This window comes from Agelaius tricolor, unplaced genomic scaffold, assembly GCF_023055355.1.
Source record: "Agelaius tricolor isolate 1412-34295 unplaced genomic scaffold, bAgeTri1.0.p SCAF_5, whole genome shotgun sequence".
Classification (NCBI taxonomy): domain Eukaryota; kingdom Metazoa; phylum Chordata; class Aves; order Passeriformes; family Icteridae; genus Agelaius; species Agelaius tricolor.
The window spans coordinates 37,154,152-37,173,202 of record NW_027269265.1 but is presented as its reverse complement, the minus strand read 5'-3'; the positions used below and the strand labels follow the sequence as shown (position 1 = coordinate 37,173,202).

Genomic DNA, 19,051 nt, shown 5'->3' with positions numbered 1-19,051 from the left:
TGATCCAAATGTAGTATTAAGCACAGAGAAAGTGATTCTTTGTTTAAGTTTGGGAAGCAGAAAGATTAATATTTCCAATGAACTAGTGCTCCTTGCAGCATTTACTGTGATATATCCCTGCTATTTTTCATTGTTGAGGACAAAAATTAGAAATTCTGAGTCTTAAAAAATTGTCTGTGCAAAATTTGCACAAAACCTAAAAATGTCTGTACCTGACTCTGGATAGTACTTAGAGAAAAATTAGTAAATAAGTTACATTCTATTTCTTTAGGATTGTATCTTTTCAATTACCTAAGCTGCTGAACCTTCAATATTTTGTGTTTAGACTGGGAATGTATGTTTACATTAAAATCACTTCAGTTAAAGTTGTGGTTTTACATTTTTTTTAACTCTTTTAAGAGTACTTAAAAACTCTTGCTGCCCAGAGGGACAGTCATGCATTTTTTCTGGTTAGTGATCTAAGAGGTAATCCTGTGGAAAACAAAACAGAACAAAAAGAAGATTAAAATGTTCTGCTGCATCAAAGAAGGAAACAGCAGGAACATGTATGGGGTTATCAGGAGAAGCAGGGGTGAGCCATACTGTGCCAAGATAAGTAAGAAACTAGTACAGTTTTTAGTTATGTCTGTAACAACTTGTCCAGCTGATTGTAAATCATGAATCCATTTCTGTATCCAGTGAAGTGAGTGCTTGGTGGCTCATTGTGTGCTGCCCCTGTTTGCAGTCTCTCTTTAGAAGAATTCCAGCCTTATGTTGAGTTCTTATTCTCAACAAACTTTGCAAAATGAATTCTGTATCTCTTGTAATACAGATGATCAGATTGTTGTGTTGAGGTATGTTGAAAGGAAATTTATTAATGATCAGATCTCAGGTTTTTGTCTGATTAGTAACGTTTCAAACTACAACATACTTAGCACTGATATGGACTTTATTCCTCTGTTAATCCACTGACTATTTGGACTGCTGCTGCAACCTGAATCCATTCTGGGAGCAGACTGTATCAGAAAAGAAAGAGCCTGATATATTACTGCAAGAGAGAGGAGATTATAAAGATTGTATCTGCTTCAGGGCAGAAGGGCTTGCTCAATGCTTCTAGTAGCTCTTGAGCCCTCATTGTGAAATGAGGAAGAAATGGCAGACCCAGCACAAACTCTTGTTGCAGAGGAGGATTCTATCTAAAAATAAAATAAAATAAAATATCTGGTATATCTGGAATTGGGCTTTAAGGATATGGAGATGCAAATGCTGATATGACAAGGATTTCTATAGGGAAATATTACCTCTTTCATTAATATGTGGCTGTACATTTCTGGATGTAGATTAAGTTTGCAAGAGAAAAAGGATATTATCCTTGCCAGCTATGGATTTCCAATGTATCCTTGACTTACTGCCATAGGACTAAAAACATCAGCAATCCCTGAACATGGTCTGGATTTGTAAAGGTTTTCTGACAGTGGAATACCTTCTGCTGTCTTAAGCTGGTCTTCTACCCCTGTCAGAAGAAAGGAAGGATCTCTTCAGCAATATATCTCTGCTCTAAAGACTTCTTGTTTTCGCTCACTAGGTGGAGTCCTGAACCCTGTCGCCAGGACTTTTGACCATGAGATTACTATGAGAAAAAATAGCACATATCCTGAAGGACCTCAGATTGTTATCAGTGGGATTTTACACATCTGCAAGTATTAGATTGGTGCCAAAGTGATCAACATGTTACAGAAATGGATGCTGGGTGAGTATAGAGGTTCATTTTTCCTCTTTTCATATTCTAGAATCATGGTTTACTGTATGGGTAAACATAACCTTCAGTGGCTAGTTGGGAGCTCTTGTTCTGCTATGCCATATCCTGAAGAAAATACAGTATGTCCTGGAAACTCTGAGCAGAAACTGAGTGCAGGATGCTTTGGTTTCCTTTGGCAAGCAAGGATTTGAAAGGAAATATGATTTGGGTGTGTAATGGTGTTTGAGGCTTTGGTAGAGAGGAAAGACTGATGGTTTGTCTCCAGGTAGAGGTGTTGAGGGAACCTTTTAGCTGTGCATGCTGTCTATGGGCTCTCCCAAAATGTATCTGAGCTCAGAGCAGCTGCCTTGCTGACTCAGAGCCCTCAAACCTGCTTGTTCCTGGTATGTGCCTACTCCTGCCTTGCCATGCATTTCGTATTGCCAGCAGTTCAAGACTTGATTTTGTGTCTTCAGTTCAAAAGTGCTGTGGGAGTATACACTGATGGAGGCACATGTGGTTGGGGTATAAGGAAAGAACGAGGCGTCACTAGGAGACGGGATCCCAGCTTGCCTTTCAATGTGATTGCAGCCACACTAACCTTTTTACAGGTATTTCAAAATGCTAGGTAAGCAGTCATTGCACAGCTGAAGCCTGTATTGTTCAGGGAACAGCATATCCATTTGACATACAGCCATTTTATTTAATGTGGCCAGATGGAACAACCCTATTTAGATTCAGAATACAGTGAATTGTAACACTGTTTTTTTCAAGGAAGAAAAATGTTACCATAAATATACAAACTTTACATTCGAGAAGATGGAGAGGAAAATTTTATCCTCAATACATAAAACTATGTAATAATTTATAATAATGCTTCCCAGCTGTAATGGGATATTACAGAATGTGTATTTTTAAATTTTTTTTCAGAGTATACTGTAATTCTCAACTGCTGGCTAAATGTGTGCTTTGCTTTCCAGCACATATGATTTTCTTGGCAGCAGGGAGAGGTTCTTTAGCTTTTATTACAAACCTCTAGTCCTTTAAACTGTGGACTTCATCCCCTCTGCAGGGTCACCTCTACTCTGGCCTGTCCATGGACAGCACTTCCTTTAGCAACCATGTTGACATTGAAGGGTGCAGTCCATGGGAGACAGATAAGAAAGCTAAGCAGAGACAATGTGGGTGTGAATATAAAAGAAGACTTGGCTGCTCAAAGCATCATTACTGCACCTCTGTACCAGGGAGATCCTGTACGTTGTCCTCCCAGTCTAGGGGAAAAAGTCTGTCACCTGCGGCTGAGTAAAATTTACAGGTCACAAGAGGGCAGCATAATCTCACCAGTCAGGGTGACAAAATTTGAAGGGTCAGGCCAGTAATCTTCCTCAGCTCAAATTCGTGTTTTGAACAGTCAAAGTCCTGTATCTAATTAGCTGGTGCTTCCTAGGCTCTAAATGCTATGTATATAGGTGAAACTATTATATATGTAGGTGAAAATCCTTTGAGATCACCTTTCAAACTAACCTATTTCATTTACATTCAGATGCACTGTGATAGTGTTGACATAAATTGCTCCCCAGGAATTCAGTATGGAATAGAAAAAATGACACCAGCACGTAATCTAACTAATCAGCAAAAAAGACAACATTGATAGCACACTGACTTTGCAAAGCCTGTGCAACTGAGAGTCATACTGTTGTATTTTCCCTTCCTCTCTGCCCTTGAGAGCAAGGTGCTCTGAATGCTGCCTCAAAATACACATTTCTTAATGAGCATTAGTACTACTGAGTGAATATATTCCCTGTGAAGAGCTAATTATTCCCTGTGAAGAGCTAATTATATTTTTCTCCTTCTGCTTGAGAGGTATTCTATATTCAGTTTTCATCTGCTTCTTTGCCTGCCTCTGTGTGTGTCTGTCTTTCAAAGAGATCTGCCCATTCGAACCGTTTGTTGTGAGCTGAACCTTTCCAATATGCAGCATCTCATTTGGAAAAAAGGACTGTGCTAGGGAGAGATGATTCATCACATCAGTCATCATAATGCAGAGTGATAACAAACCTACTGAGAACATTCCTAGCAGGAATATTCCCACTTGTGGCTTTAAATACTTAGTGCAGAAATATCTGTAAAAATAAGTGGGGGTGACTGTATCTATTTGGAAGAAAAACAAGCCATGAGAGCAAGGCAAATATATCTCCATTCTCAAAATTAATTGCAAGTTTTGTGATACTACTGCAGAATTAAACCATAGATATTTAGGTGCAACTTCCAGATGCACTTTTTTGAGAATATTGAATCATAGTTCTACAAGTAGCTTGCATCTTCCAAATGAATATGATGTTTGGACATATGTGCAAACTGTTCTTATGGGTATTTACTTGCTGAATTTAGACGTAGGTTTTACTGGACAATTTTGCAAACTTGAGACTTCTGAACATATGCTGAAATCCAAACTGATCATTGGCTTTGGCTTTGTTTACCTGTCCAGATGAGCATGTCTTGGGCATGCTTGAAACTATATTAACTACCGAGAGCAAACTACTAGTTTGCTAAGACAATGCCTAAGACAAATTCAGTAAAGCCAAAATGAGAAATTGGTACACTGCCTTTTCAATCAGCGCATTGTTTCCATTTTGAGCGATTGGCCACATGGTGTCACTGTGTTTTAAGGCACCAAACCCTCTAGCACTCAAGCCTTGCCATTCCAAGTTTTCAAAGTATCCCAACCATGTCGTATTATCTAAGGAGACACTTCAGCAGAAGTGATAAGGTCCCAAAAACTTCACATAGGAGAGTTTTAGGAAGATATTTTACACAAAACATCTGTTTCTCAGCTTCCGTTACCTTCCCTGGAATAAGTCAGAACATTTTTAGCCCAGAAACACTTTTCTCCAAATGTCTGCATTTTGGAACAAGCTTGTGTAGAAAGCTTTATCTTAAATTGTTGCAAGTTGGAAACTTAAGAGTTCATCTGTGCTGAACTCCTCCTAACTTCAGTCATAGTTCTTTTCTCCTTCTGTCTTTGTGTATCTGAATTTGCAACAGCCTTTGGCTCTGCTGAATAGAGCAAACTTGGCCTTACAGTGCTCAGAGCAATATAAACTGCATCTCCTGGGACCAACAAAATGCTGTTTAATCCCTGCTAGCTCTGAAGAATGCATTGCACAACACACCTGCTCAAGAGAGCTGTGCCAAAAACTGATGTATTGCGTATTTGAGGAGTTTCATAATGTACAGCTATAGCAACAGTGAGAACAACAGTTGTGTACAGATACAGTACAAGCCTTAGCCAAGGAGATGATATCTGGCTCAGGGTGTGTCAAAAGGCTGCAAAATCTCATGCAGTGCTAAGTATTGGGGTGCACTGTTTCTTTTGTGAGTGGCAAGTGAGCCTGGGGTAGCAGGCCCTGTGCTAATACCTTGGTAGACCACGTAGGTTGGATGATTGTTTTATAGGAAGCATACATGTGGCTTAACACCCACGGAGGGTGCATGGTGCTTTGTTTTGCTGGTTAGCACATTAGGTAATGTGCAATGCTTTCCCTAAGCCAGCTGCTCTGCTTTGTATGGAGCTTACTCTCTGCAGAGCTGCTGAGCATGACAGCTCTGGTTTAAGATGTGTATTTCTTAGTGAGAGTTTCACTATCAATTCTGTTTGGACCAGGAATTCGCTTGTAATATGTCTGTTTTGAGAGCCATGTCTTTGATTTAAGTGCACAGTCAAGTCATACTTAGAATTATTAGGTCTACAAAGCATGGTGATCTGAAAATTCAGGTGCCTCAGAATTTCAGTGCAATGGTATGAATTGAGGAATTAGCTGTGTTAGCTGGCCTTGAATGTGACCTGAGATTAAATGCTAAATAAAACCTGGACTGTCAGATCTCACAAGCTACAGTGGAGCTGAGATGTCCTGTTCCTTGCGGAGGCAGCAACAGTGCAATGGGAGGGTTTGGGAGGCTGTTTGTGAGTCCATTGTGTGTACATTTGTGAATAGCAGATTATTTTGTGCTTCCTCTTGCTACTTGTAATGCAAATCCAGCTTAGAAGTGTGTTCCACTGATGGTGATTTAGGAAAACTTACTCAGATATGATTTTGGCCTATGATTTCTTCTATTTCCCCCTCACCCTTGCTTCTGTGATTATCTTAACTGGAAGAATTTTCCGTTGGCCTCTGTGCTGGTGTGGCCTTCAGTATTGGAACTTCTGAAGAGGATAAAACATGGTATGATTCATCCTGGAGGAAGAGCCTAAAGGTGAAGGTATAAACAGTAATGCAGAAGAGCAGATGGGGTCTCCTGTAGGGGAAGGTGGTAGGTCAAGCTTGGGAGTAAGTTGGGCATATTGCCAAAACAATTTGTCCTTGTTCTGCAGATCTTGGAAATTGCTGACCTCGTTATCTGAGACACAAAGCGTCTCCTGCTAGTGTGCAGGGGAGTCCTAACATAACTATAATTATCCTAATGGCACTGCTGCCATGAGGGCATATAAACTATAAACAGGAAAGACTGAAACCTTCTGTCACAAATGAGATGCAAATGAGGGGTTGGTACCTCTGCTATAGGAATACCAATAAGAAATGGAAACTGGCTGAGGAAATCCTTCCTCAGTTTGTCTCCAGGAACTGCCTTCAAAATGTTTGCTCAGGGAAGAAAGCTGTGAAACAGGGGAAGGATGGGTGTTTCCTTCCCTTGTGGTTTTATGAACCTCAAGCCCCGGAACCAAGGCTCCTTCTGAGGAAGCATTTATGTGCTGTCTTGTGCAAGGTATTATCTGGGAAGCTCTAGTACTCCATATTTTTGGAAGAGGTGCACTGTAGATCAGTGCCAAGGGCATTTCAATGTTAGTTTCTAACACTGTTAGATTAAAAAGCGAGTCTTCTTGAAATAAGGAGCAGCTTGTCTGAAGCTTTTTATGAAGCACAGAGACCATCACTATCTATGGATATAGGTAAACTACAGGTTTCTAAAATATGTTTGATATATAAGGAAAATATTGAATATGGAAAAAAAAGATTTTAAAACCAAAAACCACCTATGAATATTTAGTTGGACCTACCCAATGTATGCATTTTTCCCAGTAATGCCTGAATCAAGTTCCTCGTGTTTCATTGAGCTACACATAAAAGAGAATCATCCAGTTTTAATTTAAATTTAGTTATCACATGGGGGGAAATGTGATGTGGAGGCTGAGAAAAGTCAGGGGTCACCATGTGAAAGGAAGGTGTAGGAGGGAAGATACATAGTTTAGCTTTAACACAGGTTTCAAGATCAGAAATAGAATTTATTGACATTTGTGGCACTCTGGCACTGCGAAAAGGCAAGAGAGAAGTGATTTGTTAAAAGTGATAGAAGTTCTCAGAAAAGCTTTAGACCTTGCTCCAAAAAAGATCTGTAGTCTAAATAGAATGCATGAACACCAACACAAACACCAACACATACGAAAAAATAGGAGGAACAGGAGTTTAACAATAATTAAACCTAGGAAAAAACGTGATACATTTGGTTTTCTCAGGGAGCAGAGAGGGGGAAACAGGCTGATGTTTTCTGTATATTCCTTTGTCTGTTTGGTTGTGCTCCAGTTCATTAAGTACTGGTGCATCTGAGGTGGCACTTTACTTGTGAATTATCCTATTAATGTCAATTAGACTGTTCCTGAGAGGAATGTGTGCAAGTGTCTAAGAAGATCAAAGCTTTTGGCTTTTTAAATGCATATGTTAACTCCTAAATGGATAGCAGAAAAGCTGGAATTGTCTAAGCACAAGACCTACTAGTGAATTACCAGTAGCTGCAGATGAGGAAGATGTCTCCTACTCTTTTTGCACATCTTTTCCAACAGCAAAGACATGGCTTTGAATTTTACTGTGGGTTGTTTTTTGACTGGCTGAATTTTGACTAGATCCCCTCAGTAATCTGGAGTGGTGAGGGATAGGAGACAGAGTGTAAGGAATGAGGGTTTTACTTCTGCTGAGCTCTATACAGCTAGCAATAAAAATTCCAAGATGCTCCATTGTTAGAATGTTTTTCATTAAACCCTGTCCTGACACAGACAGACCACATAATGGCAATGACTACACATATCAGAAGGAAGGAAGTGGAGCTCAAATGATCATGACCAGAACTAGAATTAAGATATCAAATAGATATATCTATCATAAGAGTCTGAAATGGACTTGCATGGATTCACCTCTACAGTTCTTCTTTCAATTGATGGGGATGAAAGGGGCTGTTAATAGCTGTTAAGATCTACTCCTATTTAGGAGAGCATCAAATTGTTTTACAGTATCTTGGTTTCTTGGTTTTGCAATGGAGACCATAGTATCTTTTGTTTGAGTTACTAATAGAGACTACCTAGTACATGAGTATATTGAATGAAAATTAAGGTGCCCTGCTCACTGCTTCTTGCAGACTGTCCCCGGTGCCATGTGAAACCCTTAATTAACTTTTTGGCTTCCAGGTTATTCCCCCCAGAGCTGAAGAATGTTTTGCTTGGGACAAGTGAACAGCATTTAGCTGCATCTGTAATAATGTAATGCAACCATTCATTTAATTTGATTCAGAGCCACATAAGGTTAAACAATGTGGAACAAGAAGCACCTCAAAGCATTAATTCAGAGGGTGGGACACATTTCTGATCTACACCATGACTAGTGGACCTTTTGGTGCTCCCTGGACCTTGGGTAAACTGATGTCTTCCAAAATATAGACACTTGATGGGGAATATACTCAATTTCTCGGTATACAATGTTTGTGTTCATAAATGGAATGTGTATTCTACAACAACAGAATTTTTTTTTCTTTCCAATATTTATTTGTCTTTCCTTTGGCTTGCAGCAGTTTCTGTGATCTCAGGTGAACTGGCTGTTGCTACTTCCATTTCACAACAAATTTCTCACTAACTTGCCTAAGATGTACAAAGGATTTATGATGGGGTCAAAGAGCAGGGGGTACATTACCATTTTAAATCTTACTTCCTTTCTTCTCTTTTTACTGTAAGCAAGTTGTTGCACAAGGCATTCCATGCTCCACATATCTGTCCATGTTGTCAGCTGTTTATGTATGAGACCTGAGGAGGAGGAGGAAATATGCAGTGTGTTATCAGCAGTCAGGTCCTTGCCATTCCCAGATGCAGCGTATGTGAGGAAGCGGTGTCTGATGAGCAGAGCCCATCATACTTTTCTGATGCAACCCTTCCCTGTTTGAAAATGGTGATTGGGTTCTGTACTGCTGGGCTGGCTGGTTCTCCTGCTTCATGGAAACCTGCTTGGAAAGCTGTCGTGCTTTCATATGCCTTGCTGACCCACCTGGCCTGTTCCTCTGGCTACCCATCACTCTGTGATGACAGGACATGCTGGCTTCTCCCACTCACCAGGGGCTACCCCCTAGGCTGGTCAGCAGGTGAATGAGATGCCCATTAGATGTTCTTAGGCTGTTGGTCAATTCCTTTGCTTCCATCTTCCTAGATCTCTTAGCTGTGAAGCTCCCAGCATGCCCAGGGGGCTGCTGAGCCTAAACAGCTGAGCCTCAGCTGAGCATGTCAGCTGAGACATCAACCCAGAAATATTTCAAAATCTTTCTTATATATGGGAGTGAAATCTTTTTAGGGAGGTGTGCCAACATGATTTCCTCTGTGGAATGAACATTCCAGTTCCCAGCACTGTGCAGGACATTTTACCTTTTTGTGGTTCAGTTTGCTTGCTACTACTTGGCTGACAAATGCATTCAGTATGTGTGTAACTACACAGGAGGGAAGACCAACAATTAGTGGATTTGAATCATACAAAGCAAGGGTCTCTGCCACTTTGCAATGTGTCTATTGGGTGGAGAAGGGTTGCAGAGTACAAATTGTGCGTGTTGCAGGGAGGGCACCAGCAGTGGTTTGTGCTCTGCTGCGTTGGCAGGCTATGGGTGAGCTTCCTGGAGCTGTTTATGGGAGAGGTGATCATCTGAAATCTTGTCTTCCATCAGATCTCTGCCCCTGGAAGCTAGAGTCTCTGAGTGACTGTATCTCCCCCAGCTCAGACTCTTCCTGGCTAGGGCCAGGAGATCTAATTTTGGGCCTTTGGCACATTGGTCTGGAATCCTCTTCCAAATGAGGCAGTGCAGGTAGCTTAATTTAATTTTCTGCTCTAAACAGACTCAATGCTTTTCATGGCCTACTCAAAAATTTTTTCTATTGTTGGCCATGTCATGCCTTACCTGCCACATAGACCATGAATGTGGGAGGCCTACAGTTAAAAACACCCTAGTTCCTTGAGATGCTGAAGGCTATACATTTCTCTTGGCCTTACTATGATTTTCTATTCTAGGTTCTCAGGTTTCAAGAAGCACGTTGTAAAAATCTTCAGAGTTTCAGAATTCCCAAGGTATCATATAAGTTAAGAGGTTAAATAAGATTTGTGCCTGTAAAAATATTTTTTCTACTAGACCAAAAGCATTTAAAATTGCAGTGTTATGCAAGTGTCATGTTTTATGTGCTGCTGAAACAGAGGAATTAACCCTGACCTAATATGCATACACAGAGAGATTCAGAGATAATATCAGGCTCTGTGGATGACTCTGCCTTGGCACAGGTTAAAGCAGCTTTCCTGAGACCAGCTGAGATGCTCACTGTGTTTCAAGTGCCAGGCTGTGCTCACACTTGTCTGCCTTCCCTGCTGGCTTAAGGGGAGCAGGTGTCAGAAAGCTGCTTTCATACCACTGGAATTAAGATGAGAGTGCTCTCAGCAAGACAAATTCCTATTTGCTGTATTAGGAAAATTTTGACTTCTTTTTGTCACAGAAATATTACAAGTTGAGTGGAAGAATAGAAACACACCTAAGCAAGAAATTTTTCTCATCAGAAATATTTTCTACAGGGATAAGCATCAATGCCAAAGGAACTTTTGTATTCAAATCCTCTGTAGAACCCCTGAAGTTGTCTTCTGGTGTCAGAAGTTATAATTCACCAGAAGTGAGTCACAGGGCTTTTAATTGCTGTAAATAAGCTTGCAAGACTCATAATAACTCTAATGACTAAGTCAAACTCTGGTTATTTTATTTTAAATTGTTCATATAGCTTGGTTGATGTCTAGAGTTTTTGTATTTAAAAAAAGGGACATAAGTGAAGAAAGGAAAAAATTCAGTTTTCGAATTTGACAGTTTTTCAGTAAACTTAGAAGACCTACACTACCTACGGAGAGGTGATGAAAAGCCCTGTGACTTTCTGGTAGTGGGATCAGTGGAGCATAATGATCCACTTGCAGGAATGTGCACTGCATTGTCTAATGTGTTTTCCACCTCTGATACTCATTTCCCTTGCAGTTCTGATGATTTAGACAGCTCTCATGGATAATGCTGCTTGTCCATGGTCACATTACCTCTACTGAGCTCAAGCTGAGGTAATGGCTGCATGCCACTACAGAAGGGCAGCCCTGGAAATTGCTCAGGAAAAGAGAAGAGTAGTTTTCTGTTGCTTCAGCCCCTCAAATAAGCTCAGCATTTTGCCAGAGGAGTTCAGAGCCAGTACTGTGAAGTAGGAGCAGGGCTTTCTAACCTTGGGGGTTGACTGGAGTAAAACCTCCTGTTTTAGCAGCAGCTAGCTCTTAGATTTCCTGCTGCAACATGAAACTTTGCCATTAGGTATTTTTAAGACTTGAACATTTTTGGATATTTACCAAGTACTCTGTGTCAGCATTCACTTGTTCTTAGTGATCAGTGTGCCTGCTATAAAGGCACTTTGCAGGTATTTCCAGAGCTAGTGGTGATAAACTTGAATGCATTCAGTTCTCCCTGAACTGGCTGTTTCCATATTTCTTTGCCTTTCCTCTATGCTCAGTTCAGTGGTTTTCTTACATTTGCACTTCATTAAAATCTTCCAGATTACCTAGGCCAGGACTAGCTTTGGCTGGTTGGCTGATGCTAGCTTTAGTTAAGAAGCCTACCCACTGGCAATACCAACCTACAGAATAGCACAGTGAGGATGCCTGCCACTGTTTTAGTCTTGCTATTTTTGAAGGTCTTCTGAGACAACAAGGTACTGGTAGGAATGCATTAGTTGAACCCTTGATGACTTCTGTATTATTTGAAATAAATTATTGTATATCTTTTATTTCTTTCTCAGCCAACATCTAAGGGCTGTGCTCAGGTAAAGGTTGGACCTTGAAAAACCCACATACAGAGTTGAAAGAGAATTGGACAGAAACAGAAAGGAAATGATGCTGTATGTGTCATACAATCACTGCAACCTTTGTGTTTTAATTACTCTTGCCCAGTATAATAACTTTCAGTAGCAAACGTGTCCTTAGTAGATCCTGCCCCAAAGAACAGTCAGTCATAGAGGCTGAAAAACAATAACAGAAAGCAAGAGTTACTCTCTTGATTCTAAAAAAGTGATCATTAAATAAATACAAGAGGTAGGTGGCAACCCTACCTCTTGAAAGAAACCCTTCTTGTGATAATTTGAAGCTGAATACCATAACTATAAGTCAAGTGTTCCTGTCAGCCAAGTGGTGAAGTGTAATACTTACCTAACTCTTCTGAGGTCTTTGCACAAGCAATTTTATACTGACATCAGTGTCAGACTATTTGAATAAGATCTAAAGATAAAGGTTTCAGCAACTGTCTTGAGTGGAATGACATTGAAATATCTTACTCAATTATTATTTCAGTTAGGTGCTCTGCAATCGCTTGGTTTAAAATAAAAGAACAATTTCTAAACATAAACACAGTAGGTTTCAATGTGTGGCTCTACATTGACGTGTCTTGGAAAGGTAACACTGCAGTCCTCAGATACCCCAGGTAAGTAATAAGCAGCTTCCTCCTGTGGTGAAGCTGCAAAGATCACTATCTTGCCATATTTACAACCACACCTGCAAAGCACCTAAGGAAATTAGTAGCTCCCTTACTCTGGCCAGGAAAAAGAGCCAGTGATACTGGATTTACTGTATGAAGTCTTTGTTTAAGATAACAGTGGTTCAGGAGATAGGGAAGAGGATATAACACCTTTTACTTTTCTGAAACAGGGCTGGATGTTGATAGCCAGAAAGACAGTTCATTTACAAATGTTATCACCTGATTGCTGCTCAGATAGACAACCTGTAGTTTTGTTCTAATTAACAGCAGGTTCTGAAAATTGTTGTTTGGAAAGTATTTAAAGTTCTAAAATAGTTTCAGAATGGCTATGTTGTTTGCTTAGAATGGGGCAAGGGGAAAACTATGAAAAATTAGCTTTTATTTCACAATTAAATGTTACATGTTCTAAATGTGGCATTTCTGAAGCTTACTTTATAGCTCCTAGTTTCACATGGTAATTTTGAATTGAAAAATTGAGATATACTTTAATAAACTTTTTGGTTTTTGTTTAGATTATTTTTCCAGTAGTTAAAGAAAACAAGTATGGAAAAAATATTTTGGTGATGAGCTAGTGAAAAAATTACTTTTTTCCCTCAATTTCTGAGAACATTTAAAAAAATGTGGTTTGAATTTGACTATACACATTTCTTTTCCTAGATAAATATAATTTTCCTAATCTAGTCACTGAGCTGAACAAGCTACAGACTGACTTATGAGGCAAAAAGAAAGTGACTGTTATCTCCCATTGTCTCTGTCTGGCAAAAAAATACATCTCCTCAAAATGCAGTCTTCCACCTCCACCTACTCAGTGGTGTGGCTGCATCTAGCCCTAGAAAGAGCCATCACTTATTTCTATTTAAAAGGTTTTAAGGGATGAATGAAAAACTTTTCTGAAACAAAGTTATGGGAGGTTTATAGGAGTGTGCTCTGGTAACTGCCATCCTTCCTCATGAAGCTGCTGGGACCAAGGATGGAAGGACTCTGAAGACAATGCCTCAGTGAGGGCAGTTTTTGTACACCAAGGCTGAGTCTGAAATTTCGCAGGGCCCTTGTTGGGGCAAAGGATGATCTCCACATCTCCACTAAGTGAAACTTCTGTATCTTTTGTAGGTTCTGCCCCTGTTAGCTTTACAGTTTATGCCACCAGTAGGATAGTCCAGTTCACAATCATTTGGAGTTGCTGCCACTCTACTGCTTGGTTTTTGGCAGCTTAGTAACTTCCTGCAAGGGGCAATTAGTGAGCAGCCCACTGGGTAAATTGTATGTAGCTGAATGCTATATTAATTGACTTTTATTTCTTTCATGCTGAGCTTGCAGCATGGGCTTGCATTCCTTCCATTCTGATTTTGTTTCACACAGTCTCCTGTGTACATTATCCAAATGCCAACAGGTAGTGTATGAACCCATTTAACCTCGTTGTAATTTGATGTGTCTTTTTATCTCTTCCCCCACCCCAGCTTATTTCCAAGTACTTTCTTAATAGTAGTTTGGAAAAGAAGTAAGATTTGGTCACAAATGTGGAATGAGACTCTCCTAATTAACAAGTAAAATCTTTCTAGAGTATCTCTTCTCTTAATCTTCTGAACTGTCTTTTACAATCTGCTGCTGCAGGTATAGTATTGTATTTTCTGAGCCTAACTCCACTAGTATAAGCCTGGCATGACCGTCCTCCCTCTAAAAAGGGGAGGGGGAGGACTTTCTGTACCATCTTGAGGTTGCTTCCTGGTTATTATCTAGTTCACTGACATATTCTGATGTGCCCTCTTTGGTTCAGGTTTAACCTTTAGGTTTTGTTGTTCCTTCCTTACGCAGCTGACTTTGTCTTACTTTCCACATGCTGTACATTTTTAATGTCTGCAGCAAGCCCTGATGTCACATAGCCCATCTCCTGATGTCCAGGAGAAAATGGATGTAGTAGTTGTCAGTGTGCTTGTTGACAAGAAACACAAAACGTTTTATGTATTTTGGCCATGCTGATTTACTGGAAACATTAAGTTCTTGGAGGGGTTATTGGAAAAATTAGTTCCATAGCTCTCCAAAATAACTTTTGCACCTTGATTGAAAGCATTTTGGGAGCTTTTTTTTCTTCTTTCCTGTTCCATTAAGACATGGGTCTCCCTGCATTAAAACAGTTGTTTTGTTTTAATACGTTGCTCTATTTCCAGGCAGACATACCACTCTTTGAGTGGAGTTCATTGTTCTCTGGCTGGTTTTCCACTTGCCTTCTGTTTAGGAGGTAAATTTGTCAATGTACTACTTTGGTCTCTCAGTTCACTATAGCAGCAGACTGTCTGATCAAAGCTGCAACAGCAGTTCAAAAGTGGAAAACCAACACTCCTCTCTGAATAGAGCTCTTTTCCTTTATTCTCTGCTTTTTCCTTGTCTTTGGAAATGGGATGTTACAGACTCCTGTGTTCATGGAAGAAAGAAGATGAGTGAATGCACTGCAGTCTTAACTGGTCCTATAAAAATGCCCAAGTGAGGCTGTTAAAGCAGTGTTACTGCAGGAGTCCTGCAGGCTTGCACAGTTAATTGCTCTGAACTCCACATTGCTTTCAAATGAGTTTTGGTTGATTTTTCTGTGAGCTTTGTTACTGCCCTTTGATATACTGCATGTAAACACCAGACCTTTATTTGAGATATCTTTCTTCTTAGTATTTCAAAGATTTCAACTTTATGCATCTAGTCCTCCCTGGTGGTGAGCACAGTGCTGTTTTCCAAAGCAGAGTCTGCAAAATGTCAATTGGAGTGGTTGGTTGTCACTTGCAGAAGCCCAGGAGCATCTGCCTAAAACTGATTTTAACTGGTCAGTTTTTTGTGGAAAATATTTTACAAAGTGGATGATCCACAGTGTGTATCTGACTTTCATGAAAAATCTAAAGCCAAGATTTTAGGTAAACCTATTTTCCTAACAAACTATTGTGATTATAATTAATTTTTTTTCACTTGTCAAAAACCAAATTCATACTCTTTGATGAAAATTAACTCTTGACATTTTCCATTAGTTTAAGGTGTCCACTGGCTGTTTTGTGAGGCTTGATCCTATCTGGAATTACTATGCCTCAGTGAGTACATACCTTACTGAAAACTTATGGTGGCCTCCAGGCCTTTTCCAAGTCTGGGTCTGTACACCATGAAATTGCAAGTGCGGATAAAGGTACAGACAGAGCAGATTGCCTGGAGCAATGTCCTGACAGGAACCCTGTTAGCAGGTCATGGTAGACATGGGAGAAGTGGAGGAAGCCCTGCCTCTGCCATCTTTAGGGATGCCTTAGGACCCAGCCATCTTCAGGGAGGCCCTGTTGACCCAGCACTGTCAACAGCAAGTTGATGAGGAAACAGGATGGGAAGTTGGGAAATGTCAAGTTATCATATTCATATAAGTAGCAGGTAGAGGGAAAAAAGCCAGAAGGCATGCAGCTTTCCCTTTCTCTGCCAATATTTATCTCAATTTCACCAGCATCTCTGCCTTGGCCAGATGATCAGCCAGTAGGTACTTCCAGTTGAGGACTCATGATTTACTGGTTGTCAGAAAGATTCCCAAAAATGTATTTGGAATGTATTGAGTCCCTATTGTAGGAAAAGTTGAAAAGAGCACTTGGAAGTGGGTTGGTCTCCCACCAGAGATTGTAATAGATGAGATTTGGTTGTCCATTCCCTTTGACTTTTTCTTTTTCGTGGAGTATTTGTGGAAGAACTTAAAAGCTACTGAAAATTAATCTTCTGCCTAGATTTGTGGAAGAGGTGAGAGTGAAGGAAGACTTTCTGAACATGTCAGAATCAACCCAAAAACCTGTTGGGAGGATGTTGGGGCGATAGCAAATTGTGAGAAATACTAAAAGTGTCAGCCTTTCTGCTCACCTCTGACATTGCAGATCTTTCCCTCTCAGATGTAGGCAGGCTCTCCTCCACACAGAGGAGGCAGAGGGTGGAGCTCGGCGCCTGTATAAATTATATGTGTCCTTCAGGTTACTTCAGCAGCAGCAGCAGCACAACAAGCTGCCAACCTGTTTGTCAGCTGACAGATCTGTTAACCAAATTGGGGTTTCGGTCGCTGCCGCCATCTTCGGTGCCATGGGGAGCCCACCAGCCAAGGTAAGAGAGCGGAGCCACGCGCGTCGTCGTGGCCGGGCTCCTTGCTCTCGGGCCTCTCTGCTCCAGCTCTCCCTGCCAACTCCCTCCTCCCTGCATCTGCTGGGATGCAGAGGCTGCTGTGGTGGGGCAGGGGCATCCCGAGCTTTGCAGCCTCTCTGCTCTCCTCTTTTACCTCCCAGTAACTGATATGTCAGCGAGCTTCAGTGGAAGCACAGAGCAAATGGGATACTTTGCTTTGTCCTTGGTGTACATGCCGGAGTGAAGTCCCTGAAGGAAGAGGAGGCTGCTCTTGAAGAGTTTACCTTTCTGTAAAATGAAAGTGCTTTAGCCCTCCTAGGTGCTTTTCTTTGGATAGCACATGTTCATTGCTTGCCCCAGCTGAAACAAACCAACCGCCTTATCTAGCAACAAAGCATAATCTATATTACTTTAGCTGCAGGGGAGACATCTAATGACCTGTTTGACCTGTTTAGATCTAACTATTTTTAACGTACTGTTTACAGCTTTTGCAATTCTTGTGGAAGTATTTCATGTCTGGACTTGAGTTTTCTAATAGTAAGTTCCATTCAGAGATTTTAACTGATGGCTCTTAGTATAAGTCAACAGAACTATTAGCTGAAAATGCTTTTCTCATGTGTATCTTAAAAAAAATTGACATGGTGTCTGAATGCAAGGCATGAATTACTTACAGATAATCATTCTTTATGTATCAAATCCTTCATCAAATTTTGCAACAAATAAAAGATATATGGGCATTCATGGGCTTAAAATATAGTAAGAAACAATGTTACATGCTACACCCTATAGAGATCATTAATGGTGCCATGGTAATATTTACAGGCAAAGATTAGAAAAATACCAGTAGCTTGAACAGATGGCTTAATGGATAGATTAAAAATGTACAAGCATTCAGGAAGAGAAAATGAGTTGTAAATGCCATGTACTTTCTGGATAAAATTTGTATCTAGTCCATCTACCAGTTAGATCCAGACATATCTCTCTTTTTTAGATAGGAATATTATCTGTCAGTTTTAAAGATCAGTGTTGTATCTAGTAAGACAGTTCTGGAGCTGATACATGGGTAGATAGCTCAGGTATAATTTTATCTAGAAAGTTTAATGACAAAGTTCTTGCATTTCATCCCAGTGCTGCAACTGATGTTCCATGAGTACAGACAGACTCCTGGTAAATAGGCACCACTGCCAAAAGGTTTGAGTGCAAGCATAGTTTCAGGTCAGAAAGCTTCTGTTCCCAAGGAAAGATATTAATTCAGTACTGCAGGTAGCTCTGCTGTTGTGTCAGGCAAGCCTGTGTTTCAGTGTGTATAAGTTGGTAAATAGATATGGAAATAAGAATAGAGGGTTTTTTTTTCTTTTACATTAAAAAACCCACATGTTTAGAAATGTATAGATACTTACAACTATCTAGGAAGATCTCCTAACCTCCCAGTTAGTTTTTTGCACTTTAAGAGAGCTACCAAATTGACACGGAAGTGATTGTCAGTATTAATTTACTACTTATATTTGTAGCAATGTCTTCTGCTCAGACAAGAATAATCCCTCCTTAGAAATTTTATTTTGTGGACTATGGAATAATTTTCGTCTGGCAAAAATACTCAGAAATTTTGTCAATACAAAGCCCTGAGGGACCCACTCACACATATAAAGAGGTGACTGATATATATGAACAGGAGATACATCTCAAATCCTTAATGATTCTTAAAGTAATCCATCAGTGATTACATGAAATTACCGTATATGTTTGTAAGGTGAATTAGATTTCCTCACTAATTGTTCAACTTCCAATGATAAAATTTGAGACAACTGTTATTCCCAAGCAAAATGAGACTCTCATAGTTTTCCATATTTCTTCAGTCAGTCACTTCTTTTTCCACTAGAACTTTTCATCCCTTTAATTTTAATGAAAGTAGGCAGCTGGTTGGAAAGACAAATTTCTAGCAGTGTTCTCACTGATGGAAGGGCCAATAGCCCATACTAGATGTTAGAGGATCTAGTGGAAGAAAGTGCTTTAGAACCAGGCTGGTAATTAAGCTTTCTTATCGTTTATACATTTATAGATTTAATCTCAATTTGGTAAATTGTCAAATTGTTGTTAGACCAAATCCTCAGTATCTAACATAAAATAATGGTAAGAATATGCCAAATAATTACATTTGGTGTGAGATCTTGTAGGCAAGATATTCTACAGCTTCTAGTACACCACTGGAAGAAGAAGTAATCCATGAAAGAAATTATTATTCATGTCTGAAACATACGTATAAAGTTGAGTGACAAATCCTACAGCTATTATCAAAATGCCAGAAGACAGCAAAATCCTCATCTAAAGCTTAATATAATTTGGTGTTATCCCGTGGTAATAACTCTGCTCAGAGAGCTGTCTAAGCTTGGC

The 19,051-nt window shown here is 40.0% G+C and overlaps 1 protein-coding gene across 5 annotated transcripts in view; it reads left to right on the top strand.

Moving 5' to 3' along the window:
• The window catches only part of PLA2G4B (phospholipase A2 group IVB), a 49,674-nt gene that overhangs the window by 2,704 nt on the left and 27,919 nt on the right, over positions 1-19,051 (top strand). For all 5 annotated transcript variants that reach the window (XM_071427335.1, XM_071427334.1, XM_071427330.1 and 2 more), the window contains exon 2: positions 1,565-1,729. In XM_071427335.1, the coding sequence (XP_071283436.1) occupies positions 1,708-1,729 (22 nt within the window). In that variant the 5' untranslated portion in view covers positions 1,565-1,707. The remainder of the gene's footprint in view (positions 1-1,564; positions 1,730-19,051) is intronic.